General features: G+C 35.5%; 1 protein-coding gene across 2 annotated transcripts in view; it reads left to right on the top strand.

Moving 5' to 3' along the window:
* LOC131070775 (uncharacterized) overlaps nt 1-17,170 on the top strand; it is a 130,896-nt gene that overhangs the window by 14,126 nt on the left and 99,600 nt on the right. For both annotated transcript variants that reach the window (XM_058006422.2, XM_058006428.2), the window contains exons 4-5: nt 6,258-6,362; nt 6,482-6,553. In XM_058006422.2, coding sequence (XP_057862405.1) covers nt 6,258-6,362; nt 6,482-6,553 — 177 coding nt within the window. The remainder of the gene's footprint in view (nt 1-6,257; nt 6,363-6,481; nt 6,554-17,170) is intronic.

The following is a 17,170-nucleotide window of genomic DNA, read 5'->3' as shown; positions in this document are numbered from 1 at the left end:
ATCCTCAGGAAATTGTCAAATCCTCCACACCACTCCTCGTGGACACAACCACACACAATCCATTTGACCTACTCTTTATTTTCAAGTTCAAAGCACCAAGCTGCAAACATGGATGCTATTTCGTCATTGGTTCGATACTTAAATTGCGCTCGCAGGTATTCTTCGCCCAAAACAATCTTAACCTTGGTGAGGAATTCTTTCTTCTCAAAATGGAAGATATTTGCGAACCTTTCATCCGAGATCTGCCCCCAAAACGCCATCATCGGTCTCGAAGCTTGAAAGGAGAAATTGGGCTCCATTCTCTCTTGGGCCAGAATATCACAAAGTTGAAATGCAAATCAACCAGCTGGTAAAAAAACTGTATTCATTTGTTATCCTTCTCCTTTATATATCTATGGCTTATATGAGAAGCCGAGCCTTTACCACCTCGTCTTCCTTGGCAACGAAGTAGTAAATGCATACAAGCCTTTTGAGGCTAGCAGTGTTTAATAGATATGACACTGCAAGCGATCGCACACGGGAGGTACAAAGCTATGCCGCCGATTTGGTCTATTGTGGATGCCTCGTTTAAAATCACCAACCCGCCCAAGATTTGGAAAGATTACATATCTTTGCGCGTCCAAAGTGTGAAATTGCTATACTGTGTCTGACCTGCATTTATTTCCTCTGAGTGGCACCATTTCATTGATCAACTCACAATCCTAGACGTTGCCTACAAGGCAAATTTAAACGATGCCATGATCTAACCATTGGGGTGGTGTATGTTCAAAATTAGCTCGCCAACTTGCAAGTCAAAGGCCTGGTTGGCGCACACATCAACATCAATATTCCCTTCTGTAAGGACGTGGGATACCTTGAGACCATGGAAAGTGTTGAGATGATTTCTAATCCATTGGATCTCTCTGTCGATCTTCCAATTTTGAGCTTCTCCCTTGATTATGGCCTGTGTTATTACTTGGGAGTCTCCTTCCAGATGGAATTTTTCCACACCTATCTTCTTCGCCAATTGAACCGCCAAGAAGGCCGCTTTTACCTCAGCTTCATTATTGGTACCCGGGGCCAAACGTTGCTTGCATATAGCAATAATAACTCCATTACAGTCCTTGGCTACACAACCTGCGCTAGAAGGTCTTGGATTTCCTCAAGACGCCCCATCGAAGTTAATTTTTATCCAACCCGGTTCCGGAGGGATCCAATGAGAAAGTCTCACTGCTTGAAGGGAAGGATTAACCCTTTGAAGTGGTTTTGGCCCCTTGTTTTGGGAAAACATTAGTGATTTTTCCTTTACCATTTGGCTATAAATTGGATTCAAGGCATAGTTGTTTTATCATAGTTTCTTTGAGGTTTCCAAGTAGTTCTAGTATTATTTGGAGAAGAGAAGTGAAGTGTATTGCTCTTTTGAAGATTAATGATATACTTGCCCTCGTTCTTTAGTGGAGTTTTTTTTTTGAAATGGCTTCTCAATGTAAATCTAGTCTCTTATGGTATGATTGATTTTATATTTATGTTGAATGGTGCAATCACGTGTTCATTTCAGATTTACTTTTAGATTTGGTAATTTTTTTTACATTTGTAATCAAATAAGAAAGTTAATATTGCAAGCTTTCTTCACCTTGTTTCTCAACAAATTGAAATAAAAGAGAATTTATTTTAGTTACCCTAAAAGTGCCTATAAAGAGAGTTTTTGAGAAGAGTATTCATTCTTGACATTTTATTTTACAAACCCAAATTTGGAGAGATTGAACTTGGTTCATTCTTCAGCCAAAGGAAGAAAACCCTTTAAGCAAACAGTTTCGTGGACAAAATCCCAGATAGCTGATCAAGTGGATTTATGTGGAGTTCTGCATTGTGCTGAATGTTTGTGCTATTGGATTCTATAGTGTTATGATTTTGAGATTTTATTTCCAGGTTTGTAGTTTACAAATTTATTGAAGTTTGTAGGCAAAACTAAATTCGTAAGGAAAGATTAATTTTTATTGTGTTGAGAATTCTATATTAAATTCATGTGCTTCTAATGTTGGCTATATCTGAATGAGGATGCCATAAGTGATGAAGTGTCACATTGAGTATTATTTGTGAGATGTTGGTGTGTATTACATCCAGGATGTGACAATGGAATTTATGGAGGTATAATGAAGGGTGTGAGTTAGTGGAAAGGCAGTCACAGGTTTTGGGAAGTTAATATTATGAGGAGTATTCACTATAATCAACTATAAAGCAGTTTGTAGGTTATAACAACAGATTAATCAAGTTTTGGACATCTTTGCATGCATATAAAGACCTGAAATACTACTAGTGAGTTACTCATACCAAGGCAATTCACTTCTACAACCATGTATGAGGCACAAAGATACTTATCAAATTCCTGATGTATATGTGACTCTTCCAGAATTGGACATCACCATGGTAGTGCCCAATATGGAATTGCAACTAGCAATGCCCAGGATAGGGCCAAGACTTCAATAGTGTCCATGATAGAGATACGATTAAGTAGCCATGTGTTTGAGTTGACTTCTGAGTCCTTGTTACTAGTAGTTGCCAATGCTGTCATTGCTGATTGCCCTAGCGCTAGATTGCTCAAAACTTCAAATAACTTGTCACTAGCCCGGGTAGCCCCTTGCAAAAAGAGCATTATCAAGCATTAAAGGCAATCTCAGAAGTCAAAATGAATGAATTTTTTGGTTAATAAAAAATGCACCCTTGTGATATTTCCTCAAGGAACCCAAAAATGCAAGTAAATCTGAGATATGTTGCACATGGACAAGAATTACTTTAGAAACTCTAGTCTTATATTGACAAAATTTTGCATGGGAACATGCAGTCGATCTAAGATATGCTTCTCTTGTATACGGGTTCTTTTTGAAACCGTGTACATCTTCCATAGACAAATATTGCTTGTGAAGAGCTGTGTGAATCTAATTCTTTTTGAACGGGTTTCTATGTTCTTCAAGCTCTAAATGGAATTTCACTTTGAACTCAAAAATATCCTTTACCAATGATCTTTTTAAATCTCTTCTCTTCTTTAGGAAAACAACCACATCAAATGAAACAATTACAACCCAACACCAAACGAGGTATTTCTGTACTACTTCGTGCACCTTCATAGAAGAAAAGGACCAGAGCTCAGGGAATATCAAATCTAAGATTTAATATCATGTGATATTAATTACACATGACCATGATCAAACAAATAATAATTTCCACAAGCACTAGAAAGAATGCATAGTTATGTGGTTGTGTTAAGAGATATGGAGAGAAGAATGTTACCGTAGACAAAAGAAGATATAATATTAAAAAATTGATTGATTAGGTGGGAAGCATTGCTTATATTTATACACATGTCAACATGTTAATTTGGGTAGGCTGATCCATTAAGGCACGGACGCCAATATATAAGGTGCAAGTTACACATAGCCCAATGATATACTACAATCAGTGATAACTGAAATGGACTTGAGAAGATGAGCTTACACTCTTAGCACCAACTTCATGATGGATTCAGTTTTAAAGGTTATTGATGTCTTATATTTGGTTAGTCTAACCCAAATACTTATAGGCAGTGATAACTGAAATGGACTTGAGAAGATGAGCTTACACTCTTAGCACCAACTTCATGATGGATTCAGTTTTAAAGGTTATTGATGTCTTATATTTGGTTAGTCTAACCCAAATACTTATAGGCAGTGATGTCAAGAATATACTATAGCTGTGATTGTAAAACTAAGTGAACATGATTCTATAAAGATGTCTCGTTGCTCGTCATGTCATAGGTTCAAATGCTTCCTTTCCTTGTTTTTATAGGGAAAGATTTTCTTTGTAATTCTTCATCTCATGTGGTATAAACTTTTAGTTCATTTTTGTAATATAAGATACATTTAAAATTGAAAAAATCAGTGGAATAGAAACAGAGCACGTGAAGCTTTTTTTATATGACAGAACATGTATTCAGAAGATAGATTCTCTAAATAGAACAACAATGATGAACAGGGAGAATATTAGAGAGCTCACTGAACATGTGTCTAAACATGAGATATATAGAAAACTGTTGAGAAGATGGGTTGGTTGAACAACTGGATGTAACCACTACTTGTAATAGTCTCAAATACATACTGAAAAATATGTCCATAAAAATATACTTATGTTTGGAGCACATCTGTAGACTCATAGGGGACACCGATCCCCTTTTAAATGATTTGTGGGTACTAACCCATTGGAGACACCAACCCCCACAATTCATTGGCATCAACCTACTAGAGGCACCAACCCCCATAGCTAAGCACCAAGTTAGCAAAAGACTTCATTCCCTTCTTTAGGAAGCACCGACTTCCAAACAAAGTTGCACCTTGTGAATGTTGTTTCTACAATGGATAATGGATGTTAGGATCTCCTTTATAGATTCACTCTATGATTCTCCTCTTCTCATTAACAATAATATAAATATACTTGTATGTTCACACACACTTGCATATTCTTTCCATATATTCTCCTTATCTTTTCACATATATATCCATCATAGATCTCTCATTTATGTTTTATAAATCTGCTCGAATCTGATTCAACACATGCTTGTATATTCTCTCAAATATAAATATACTTGTATGTTCACACACACTTGCATATTCTTTCCATATATTCTCCTTATATTTTCACATGTATATCCATTATAGATCTCTCATTTATGTTTTATAAATCTACTCAATTCTGATTCAACACATGCTTGTATATTCTCTCCACACTTGATCTCTTTGAGTTTTTGTTCTATTCACTTTATTGTTCCACTCAAATCATGCATATTCTCCTCGTTTAAATCTGCTTATTGAATGATCTTCTATATCTTCTTCATGCATGAATCTGTTGACGTGTATTTGCTATAACTTTTTCTCCCCTTTCTCTCATCTCCACAAATCTCACTCACATCTTATATCTTGATTCTTTATGTTTTGGTGAAATGATGATCTCTTAGAAAGGAGACAGCTGTTTGAATGGATGTGTCTTCAAGGTAAAAAATACGTCTTAGCATCAATTGCTGCCTTTGTGATTAAATCCAATTGCTGTCTTCATGATTCTTTAATTATCTTCAATAATTACTCTAAAATAATTGCTGTCTACAATGATGATCGCTGCATTTAGGTGACCATAATTGCTGCCTTTCTTTATTTCTTTTAGTCATACACCCTTCACAGACTAAATCACTGCTCCATTTATTGTATATGAATTGCTGCCTTATGCAATACTAATCAAAATCAGATTTGGGAATCCTAATAGATATGATTATATGTACCTTTAACTTAAGGCTCAGAACATGGTCAGCTAAGTTCAATTCAATTAAAATGCTTCTCATGTAGTCGGCCATCATTTGCATAATTTGTATCGTAATATCTATGTCAGGATTATTCTCTATGGACTCCTGATAACAGTCTTGTGAATTCTGCCTTCCTTGAACTATGCATTACTTAACAACTTTAGGTATTTGCACCATGAGTCATGAATCTTGGATATCATGAACTGTAGGTTATCTTGAGAGGCCTTCATCCCATCCAATGTATTCATCATATCATAAATAGCATCTTAAATGCCATCCATTATCGTGATATTAATTCTCTTTTGACTTTAATGATAATAATCTTCTCACCTTTGACATCAATGACAATAATGTGACATTCCATCTTGACATCAATGACAAGTCTAATATTTTCAAGAGACCAGACTAAGTGCATAACACAAAATTAGTTATGCTACGCTAAATCTAAAAACTACAATGTTGAATATGATTTGTCTCTTTCTTCAAACATCCTGAATAATATTTCTTACTCATTATTGTTTAGTCCCTACGGTGAGGTTGGTAAACTCACAGATAAACAAAAGTATTCAACACATACCAACAACTCATGTAACAAGAACATTTATGTATTTTAAAGCATAGATAACAATTACAGAAAACACAAATATGGCAGAAGTATGATATCTTTATTTCATTCCAAAATATGCCAGTACAATGCTAAGATGCTGAGGTTCCATCCACACATTATATAGACCTGACAGTTGGCCAGGCTGCCAACCGTCACAACCTACCAATTACCAACTACCCCACTGGAACCTCTCAGCAACCCATACATAACAAAACCTAAAACACCCCAAACAACTATAAACTAACATGTGTTATTGACCTCTAACAATTATTATGTTCGAATCAATAATCATGTCAAATTTTGAACTCATAAAAAGACATTCACATCTTAAATTTAGTTTGTTATCAGGTGATGGAGAAGAGCAATTTCAAGATTCTTAGTGACGAGGAGGCAGATGTAGCGCGTTCTGGAAAGTATCTTCTTAATCTTCCCATATCAGTGAATGAATCTAAGGTGCAAATTCAGTCTCCTGTAGTTATGTGTTGTTGGCTTTTATTGATTAATAGTGATTTCTAGCTCATTGGAGTGCATATGCTTTTTTGAATTTTATTCTATTTTACTTCATTCTACAGATTGATTCCAGATTGCTGACAAGATTTTTCCAGGAAAATCATCATGAAAACCTTCCAGAATTTGCAAACAAGGTATTCGAAAGATCTTACATTACAATTTATTGTTGTGGCTGTAGCAAGTATTGTGCTTTATATATGTGCTATTTCTTCTTGATGATATGTGAGTTGAGGATTGAAGGATGGTACCACAAAATGCCTTTTGTAGTATATCTTTGTAATATTTGAAAGTTCATTTGAATGGGAAGAAGAGCTCACATGGTTATCATTATAATTTATGTGTAGTACTTATTATGGATGTCGCTAGTATTGTGCTTTGTATATTTGTTATTGCTAATTGATATGTATACTCTCCCATAAAATACTGCATTTTATAATATGTTCTCACAAGGTCATTGTCATTTATTGAAGAACATCCATTGATAAGACATTGGTCGTGTCTTAAAACGTCCACATCTATTTCACTGGAATATGTGTATAAGATAATCTCTAAATAGAAGTGGCATTGATATGTTGGCAAGGACTTTTACTATACCCTAAATATCTACTTTGTTTAATAGATCAATATAAACTAACCTATTACTAGGAAGTATAATATATTGTGTTATATTATCAATATCAGTGGTTATTATATATATATTTTCCTTAGCCATGGTGGGCCTGTAGGTTGTGTCTCAATTTTGAAAACATGTCAAAATCCAAAATGCCAGTTGATGTTCTTTGCTTAGCATGGATGGTGGTCAACAATGAATATCAGCTAGAGGTGGAGGGATGACCCTTGCATCTATACAGACAGAATTTTTTGGTTTCATTACAGACCAGTTCAGTATTTGAAGGATTGGAAGGATTATGCTTGTCAATTTGTGACGTAGGGGTTGAGTCATTTTGACTGGGTGCTGCACAATAAGGTGACAGCAACGCTCTGATAGGGGATTCCTTTGGAAGGTTTGTTTTGGTCAAATGTCTTTCACTACCATGCTCTTAAGCACATGTGCCTTTTGATGGGTCCAACTTCCCTAGATTTGCATTTTGTTATTTTCTTGCATACTGATAACTGATAACATTTGTCCCTTACAAATTCACTATAAACATCATAAGACAGGTGATTAATATGGAAAACAATTGTGGCTCCTATCGTATGTAATTGAGAGTAAGGGGATCTTACTTCGGTTAGACCAGGGACATTGAGTTGTTCTTTGTATCAATTGTCTGTTTGATTGAAAACTCTATTTCAGGAGTCCTCAAATACAAAGAAAAGAATTGAACAATTACTAAGATAATTTTAGATATTAAGCACACAGCCTTCTTTTACAAATTAGTACATGATTCTCCAGTGATGAGACGTTGGTCAAAGGCAATGTGATTCTCCCATGGCACCAGCAATGGTAAACCAGCAAAACTCAAGGGCTTCTACAAACTCTAGCATTACTTGCTAAATTCAAAATCCAAGAATATAAATATCCTTCAATACCCCTTTGAGCATTTGCAAGATTGATAAGAATAGCTAAGGTTGTAGTTAGCATAACATGCTCTGTTATTTTTTGTACTCAACTTGTATTATTAACTTGTTGGCTTTGGGTTAGTTGTTAGAAGTTATGAATGGTCATGTCCCATTGGCAACTATCAAGTGCTTTATATAGATTTTGCATAGTTAGGGAAAACAGTTCAATCCTTGGCTGATTATTTCTGGTCAACTTCTGTAAGAACTTCATGTGAATAAAAATATATTTTTATCACTCTTTCTAGTAAGCATTGTTATTTCTGTTCATTATTGTAAGTACTAGTTTTTTCAGATTGAAAAGTAAACGTCAGTGTCATTGCCTTAAAGAAGTTGGGTTTGATTTAAGACATTCAAGCCCCTAGACCCCAATAAAGGCAGGAAGAGACCACAGCATGTTTAGGATCAAGAGCTCTAGTGATTTGTAAGATTGGTAGAGCAAAGAGAAGGAGAAGACGACTATGAGAGGTAGTCAGTGAGATTCCAGTGGTACAAATTCAAAGCTGAAGTCTATCTCAATGAATAAATCAGAGTCATTGTCGAAAGAAAGATATCCGAACATTCAACCCACAACAAATAACCATATGAAGGAAGAGTTGGTGGAAATAGCTAGTCATCTTCCATTATCTGCTGAAGTGTGCATTGAGCTTGTATACCAAGCTTAGTAAGAAGAATCAATACAATCTTCTCTAGATGGAGAAAGTTTTTTGTTGGGAGATAGAGTTTAGACTCCCTCATAGACGTAGAGAGGGAAGCATATGAGAGCAACCTTTGAGGCATTAAAGAGGAGTTAATAGAACAAGAAGAAAACAAACCAAAAACTTATTTGCAAGTGTTGGAGCATATAAAAGAGAACCAAAAGACAAAACAAGTCCGTAGAATGCTGAAGTTGGAGGAAGGGTTTAGGATTGCCATATGTTTGAGAGTATTGAAGGAGCACCCTAAAATTTGAGTTAGAACTCCTTGAGGAGCAGGTATTGGGACCTAAGTTTACATCAAGTTAAAACCATAGTGACCCATCATCAAGCCCAAGTGTAGAAAGGCAGAAGCTACACAAGTTTATAAGGATGGATCATAGGATCTGGTTAGACATTATAAGATCTGTGAAACCATTTGGGTAACAAATGGCTAGGGTGACAAAGCATTAATACTAGGGTCCTTTCTAGCCACCATGATAGGCATGGACATTGATTTGTACATGGAGATTGAATCGGCATCTCAAAATATATTGGAGAAATTATATAAGACTTTCGAAGAGGAATTGAAATTGCTTCAAGATGACAACAAAATTGTACCAAAAATCTACAACACTAGGCAAGGTAAGCATGAAATTGTGATAATGTATAATTGTAGGCTCAAGAAATTACTTGTAAAATTAGAAAAAGGACCCATAGATGGCTTAAAGACATTGAAAGCCTTATCCCCTTATTAAGAAAAAAGATAAAAGTTTACCACCTTCATCATACAAGAAGCATATTATAGAGAACTGGACATAAAAAGTAAGGATAAGATGTCGTCATGATCCAAATGATAAATGGATGGAAATGATGGATCAAACTGAAGCAGTGATAGTGAATTTGGAATAGTACAGGCACTATGTAGAGACATGCTTTGAATGATGAAGGAATGGAACACAAACAAGGAAAATAACAAAGAACCTAAATAATTATGGTGTAGAAATTGTGAAAGTGAAGGTCACACCAAAGCTAATTGTCTCAAGAAAATGTTTAGGGGCAGTTGTTAGATTATGGGCCATTCAACTAAATATTGCCCATATAATTTGAAGAATAAGAGTACACAAGTACTCATTACATAAGGAGAGTAGTTCAGTCCACCAAAGCTGTATAATAACATGAGCGTATCTTTGGGCAGCTATTTGAATCAAAGAGGATGTTGGAGTTAGATATAGTACACTCAAAATGTTGTCTCGTTATACAATTCAATAATGTGATGAATGGTGACACTGTGCTAGGGATTTCCATAGAAAGTAGAATGAAATGGGACTAATTGGTGAATGTTGTGGACTTGGAGATCATGATGATGCAAGATGCCCAAAAGAAAAGGTGAGCACCAATATAATTGATTTAGAGACAACAAAGTATTTGCCGTTGCTCAAGCCCAAGCAAAGAAGTTCGTGTTCCTAAATGCATGTATAAAAAAACTAAAGATTTGTGAAGCAATAGTTGAGGTGGAGCATGTTATGGATAAGGAATATCACTATTCAAATGCAAATTCAAGTATGGTAACGAATCAATTGCAATTATAGATAAAATTATTGCAATGCAAGTATTTCAAGCCACTATACTAGTTAAAGTAGTGGACTTAGTACAATGTATTCCCAAACCTAGAAATGCTATAACTAATATCATATTTGAGAGAGATGAGATGGTGCATGCTATTGCCCATTTAGAGTTTAGAGATAATGAGGACCTCATAACTAAACCTCCATCGTTGGAAGACCAAACTCATAAATGCTATAACTAATGCTATATCTAAGAGGGATAAGATGGTGCATGCTACCATCCATTTAGTATCTAGAGATAATGAAGATCTCATAACCAAATCTCCATTGTTAAGAGACTATTGGAGATTGTTGTCATTGATGTCAAAGGTGTTTGAAGACCAAGAATGGAGGCACACAAAAATAAAATAAATATATTTTTGGTAAGGGTTGACCCTTAGACACTTGGTGCCTTTATTAAAGTAAATTTAAAATTGCAAATTAATGTTTATATCATAGGGCTGACCCTCAGCCCCCCTCCCTCATTTTGGCATCTATTTTGGAGGTATTTAAATTTGAAAAATGAATTAAATCAAAATGGGCTGACTCCCTTGTGCGGTGCACCCACTTTGGCCAGCAAATAAAAAACTAAATAAAAATACTTACAAGTGGGCTGACCCCCTAGAGATGAGCTCCCTATCTTGGGATGCAAAATAAAATAAAATAAAATTATATTTTGCTGCCTTGGCTGACCTGTTTTGGAGGGTTGCATCCGTTGGTAGAGGGGTGCATTAGCATTTATAAAGGACGACCTTTTGAGATTTATTTACACAAGTATTCATTGAATATTATTCCCATTTTAGAGCAGAGCAAGATTAGACCTTAGAGCAGATCTAAGGTGCCTGCATGAGTAGATTCTAAGGAGAATTATTGCAGATTATAAGCAAAAACTATTGAAAATTATGAGCAGAGTTTAAGGTGAATTATTATAATGTGTATCTTTTCTAGCTTCAATTGTCCATCCTCAAAAACTAATCATATGAAATGGTATTTGAGCTGTATATGTTTAGTCTTAGAATGAAGGGATGAGTCTTTTGCAAGATGAATGGCACTTTGACTATCACTGTACAACCTACTACTCTCCTGCTGCTTTCTCTTTCCTCCATAAACCTTTGTAAACAAATCATCTCCTTACTAGCCTCTGTAGCAACAACATATTTTACTTCTATTGTTGAAAGTGCAACAACCTTTTGCTATCATGAAATCCAACTAATCGTTGTTTCACCTACAACAAAGACATATCCTGTGGTGCTCCTCGTGCTATCAATATCACTTGCTAAATTTAAATCAACATAGCCCTGTAGAGTAGAGTTGGAACCTCCAAAACATAATGCTTGAGTAGTAGTACCTCTCAAATACTTGAGAATCTACTTTGCTGCATTCACTGCTCTTTTGCAAGATTGTTCATAAACTTGCTCACAACTCCCACTGTAATTGCAATATTTGGCCTTGTACACACTTTGGCATACATCAAGCTACCAATTGCTAAAGAGTATGGAACCTTGGACATGTAATCCATCTCTTCCCTTGGTACACATTTCCATAGTCAATTTAAAATGATTGGGCAAAGGTGTAGCTTCTAGTTTTCCATCTTGCATTTGAAATCTTTTCAACACCTCTATGTAATCATTTTGAGACAATCTTAATGCGTGATTTTGCTTGTCTCTTGTTATTCTCATACCAAGGATTTGTTTTGGTGCACCCAGATATTTAATATCAAATGACTTTGGCAATTTTTGCTTAAGCTCATTTATATGTTGCATATTAGAACTGACAATAAGCATGTCATCAACATATAATGATATGATAATATAGTCATCATTATCCAATCTCTTAAATTAAACATAGTGATCATAATGACATTTGTTGTAACCTTGTTTGACCATTAAATTATCAAATTTTAAATATTATTGTCGAGGTGCTTGCTTCAGGCCATACAAGCTCTTCTTTAACCTACACGCTAAGTCTTCCTTACCTTTGACCTCATATCCTTGTGGTTGCTATATATACATCTCTTCCTCCAAATTTCCATGGAGAGAAATCGTTTTTAAATCTTATTGTTCAAGATGCAAGTCTTTTGTAGGCACAAGACTTAGAATAGTTCTGTTTGAAGTCATTTTAACAACTGAGAAAATATTTCATCAAAATCTATAACTTTCTTTTGTGCAAAACCTTTTACCACAAGTTTGGCCTTAGATCTTTTCTTGCCTCCATGTTTTTCCTTCAACGAGTAAACCTTTTTAAATGCTCTTCACCTTTAGGTAATTGAACTAAGTCCCAAGTCTAGTTTTGTATCAAAGAGTCCATCTCCTCTTTCATTCCTTGCTCCCACTTCTTTTTGATTTTTACCTTCATTGCTTCTTCATAACTTTTTAGTTCACTAGAATCAATCAACAATACATAATATAATGAAGGAGAGTATCATTCAAGGGGGTTTACTAATTCTAGTAGATTTTCTTGCAGGAGTTTGAGGTACTTGTTGTTGTTAAGGTAGTTGAATATTTTGATTTTTAGGCACCTTTGTAATTACATTTTCTAGGATTTCATCAAGCACCGTATATTCTGTGTTTTCTTTTTCTTGTTTCTTTCCCTACAACTAATCTTTGAACATAACCTTTTCATTGAATATGACATTTCTACTTGTTAATGATTTTGTGATTCTCATAATCCCATAAACGATAATGAAAATCATTAACTCCATATCCAATAAAAGTACTTTTCTTGGATTTTGCCTCAAGCTTTGTTCTATTTTCTATGTCAATATAGACAAATGTTTCACAATCAAAAGTTTTCAGAAATTAGTAGTTTAAATTTTTTCTCGTCCATGCCTCCTTTGGAATACCACCATCTAAGGAACTTGAAGGCCTTCTATTTATTAAGTAAACATCAGTATCCACAGCAATTGCCCAAAATTGTAATGACAATCTTGCATGCAATCTCATACTCCTTGCACGCTCCATGATTGTTCTGTTCATCCTCTTAGACACCCATTTGAAGAAAACACACACATACACACTTATATTGAGAAGAGGGGGTGGGGATTGGGGGTGGATGGTGAATCATTATAAGATCATCTTTCTCAAATTTTAAATTTAGTAATCTCAAAGCAATGAACAAAGCATTCACACAATTAAGATCTAACAAAAGAAGACAAGATGCACACATAATTTTACGTGGAAACCCTTGCCAGAGAAAAACCACGACAAAATATTGCTTTTTTATATAACTTCTTACAACTTCGTAGGCTCCAACCCACAGGAGACACCAATCCGCTCCACTGAACTCCAACTCAGCAAGAGACTCCAATCTTTTGAATTAGAGGTTCCAACCTCAGATCTTGCCAAATAGAAGGCTCCAACCTTTGAGATGTAGGGTGATAATGATCTGCTCTAGATCCTTTGAAGGACTTTCAAATCTGCCCACTCCTCTTCAAAATCTGCTCTAAAACCCCCACTCAGATTTGAAATATAATTTTCAAAGGAAGTTCACAAATATGCCCAATGTCTGCTCTGATTTCTGCTCTCAAAAGGGGCCTGAATTTAGCTCATGGATCTGCCCTTAAAACATCTGATTTCTGCTCTTATGATCTTGTTTGAAGGTCTGATTATCTGCTCTTACAATCTGCTTTCTAAGGCTTGATATTTCTCCATAAGTCTGCTTCCTTATCTGCTCTTTACCTCTTCTCTAAATCTGCTCCTTATGTCTGCTCTTGATGGAAGAGATATGCAATGAATTCGATGATTAAATGACCTCCAATCGACCTCTTGTATATATGCCTTCAGATGCAACCTTTCACCAACGGTTGCAATTCCTCAATTAGGCTGGCAAAGGGATTTTTACTTAATTTAAAAAAACTTTCCCCCGAAAATGGGCGCTCCATAAGGTTGGTCAGCCCTTAGCAAGGTATTTTATTTTTATTCTTCAAAAACATATAAATATGGGTGCCACAAAAGAGGGGTCAGCCCATTCTACAATATATTTAGTTTTGCCTTTAGAATTTAATCCCCAAAGTAGGGCAACTTCATAAGGAGGTTGGCCCATGAAGCTTCAATTTCTCTTCCTTCTATGCACCAATATTTAAGGAGGTTGGCCAGCAACATGGACATATATTTATTCATTATTTATTAACAACAATTTCTGACCTACTTATTGTTAACGAAAATTTCTGATCTGTTAAATAATCTGATCTGCAATTTTCGATCTGCTAAATAAGTCAGCCATGCTTTGACATCAATTTCCAACAATTTCCAACACCATTTTATTATGGTGTTCCTGGAATCATCTCCTATCTACAAATCCCATGGTATGAATAGTAACTATCAAACTCTTTGCTGCAATATTCACCTCCATTATTTGATCTAAGCCACTTCAACTTATTTTCTATCTCATTCTCAACCAAATTTTTCCATTTCTTAAAAGTATCAAATACATTTGATTTTTTGGGAATGAAATAAACCCATGTTTTTCTAGTTGCATCATTGATAAAAGAAACTAAAAATAAGAGTTGCCAAGAGAAGATACTTGAGCTGGTCCCTGCACATATTAATGCACAAGTTTGAACTTTTCACTTTTCTTTTCCCAACTTTGAGAAATCTAGCTCTCTTTTGTTTTCCATGAACACAATTTTCATAGTAATCCAATTCAACTTGCTTCAAACTTGGCAAGAAATTCCTTGAATGGAGAATCTTCATCCGCTTCTTTCTCATTTGCCCAAGCCTATTGTGCCATAACGTTGTTCCCGTTCTTGTGGAAGCTAAGGAAATAAAATAATTAGAATTACAAGTACATAAATACAATGTACCTACCTTTTCTCCTTTTGCTATTATTAATGAGCCTCTAATGACCGTCCACAAATTGTCTGTAAATGTAACTGTGCAACCTTCACTTCCAGTTGTCCTATTGAAATTAGATTTCTTATCAAATTAGGGACATTTTTCACCTCTTTCAGCAACCATTGATTTCCATTTGGTTATTTTATTTGTATTTTGCCCTTTCCAACAATTTGTATGGTTCATCACCCAAATAAGCTTGTCTAAAATCATCTTGAACATAGTCTTGAAAATATTTCTTGTTGGGTCTCGGATGAAATGAAGCCCTTGAATCTAAGACTCAAGAATCGTTAATATTATATAAAGAAAGAATCAAAGAATCTTGCAACACATCACTTGCTACATTTGCTTTTTTGTTATTTTCTTGTTGTCCATCCCCTTGTTTTTGTTAGAATAATGTATTGTTTCTTTAATGGTCATCTAGTTGTCTAGTTTGCTTAGGTAGTTTCTTTTTTTGGTTTTAGTTCACAATTGTTACTTTTAGAAACATCGTCTTTGTAAATTTATTCAAGGAGACTTCGTCTCCATTGTTTAATATAACATCGAATATTTTAATATGATAATAGAGCGGGTCTGAGCCCGTCTCCCTCATGGGAGGGCTCAGGATTTTGAGAAAACCATTTTTCTAGGGTTTTAGTATGATCTGTGTGAAAAAAAAGGGGGCGGGTTTCTGTGTTTAAACCCATGAAGGGTTTTTACCCGTCTGTTGGGTGGTTCTTGGTGGCGGATCTATGTTTGGATTTGACTTGGGATTTTTTGTTGCCTATGTCGTGAGTTTGTGGGTCATGGAAGTTTCTGGGCACCGCAAAGGGTTCTGCTAGTTCGTGGTTGTTTTTCTTTGTGCCAGCCTTTTCTCTCCCCATGTCGGCTATGTGTGGCGTCGACTCTGTTTAGGTGTCATTTTTCGATTACGAGAGGATGTTCTTTGTGTTCGTGACCTACCTTTCTGCGTGCTTTGTTTTTGTGATTGTGGGTTGTCTGCAAGTTCGCGATGGCAGCCATTTTCTGTGTTCTTTTTTGAAACCCACGATTTTATGGACGTTTTCTATGTTTGAGGCATTTTTTTGGGTGGACGATATTTTTGTGACGGTCCAATAGTGGCTTGTAGTTCACACGACGATGATGGCGACAGTTTTTTAGTTGTTTTTTTCTACGCAATCGTAATTTTCACACACAATATTTTTTTTTTGCTCACGACGACTGATTTGTTCTGTGCGTCGGCCGCTTCTATTTTTCGCAGTGGGTTCTTCATTCATGCTTCGTGCAACAGGTCTGTGCACTCGTCTCCTTTTTGCGCATGTAGGCTTTCATATCGTGTTTTCTGGGTTTATTATTTTGTCCCTTAAAAAATTATTTGGTGGGTTTATAAGTTTGTCCCTTACAAAATTATTGGTGGGTTTTTTATAAATTTTTTTCCTTAAATTTTCTGATGGGTTTTCATAAATTTTTTCCCTTAAAAAATTCTTGGAGGGTTTTACTAATTTTTATCCTAAATTTTTTTTGTTGGGTTTTATTGTTTTTCCTCAAAAACGAAGTTTTGTATTTTGATCTATGTCTCGGCTTTTGTTCGGTTTTGATCGATTTTTAACCTCAAAAATCGTGTTCGGTTTTGATCGATTTTTCACCTCAAAAATCGTGTTTGGTCATCTGTAATTCGCGATGTTCGTATGGGATTTTGGGTTTTGCTTGATTTTTTCCTCAAAAATCATGGGGTTCTTGTCTTAGGGTTTTTACCTTTTTTTCCCCAAACAATGATGCTTTGTTATCTTTAGTTTTAAGGTTTGGCTATTTTTTCCTCAAAAGTTGTGGCTTCTTGTAGTTTGTTTTGGGCAAAGTTCTTAGACTCGAACTCAACTCAGACTTGGCAAGGCCGACTCGACTTGTGACTCGGCAAAATAAAAAACCCTTGAAATTTAGAGTTTTTTAACAATTTAAAACTTGTTTCATGCACCCATTATTGAATAAAGCTTAAAGACACTATAACATCATCAAATAGAAGCTCTAGCTCATCCTCAGCCTCAGCCTTAGAGTAGTCTGTCTACCTCTTACAAAGGCATTTAAGGTAGGTCCTAGATGATTGAGTA

Source organism: Cryptomeria japonica, chromosome 9 (assembly GCF_030272615.1).
Source record: "Cryptomeria japonica chromosome 9, Sugi_1.0, whole genome shotgun sequence".
Lineage (NCBI taxonomy): Eukaryota > Viridiplantae > Streptophyta > Pinopsida > Cupressales > Cupressaceae > Cryptomeria > Cryptomeria japonica.
Note: the sequence above shows the minus strand (reverse complement) of the source record. Positions and strands in the feature narration are given on the sequence as shown.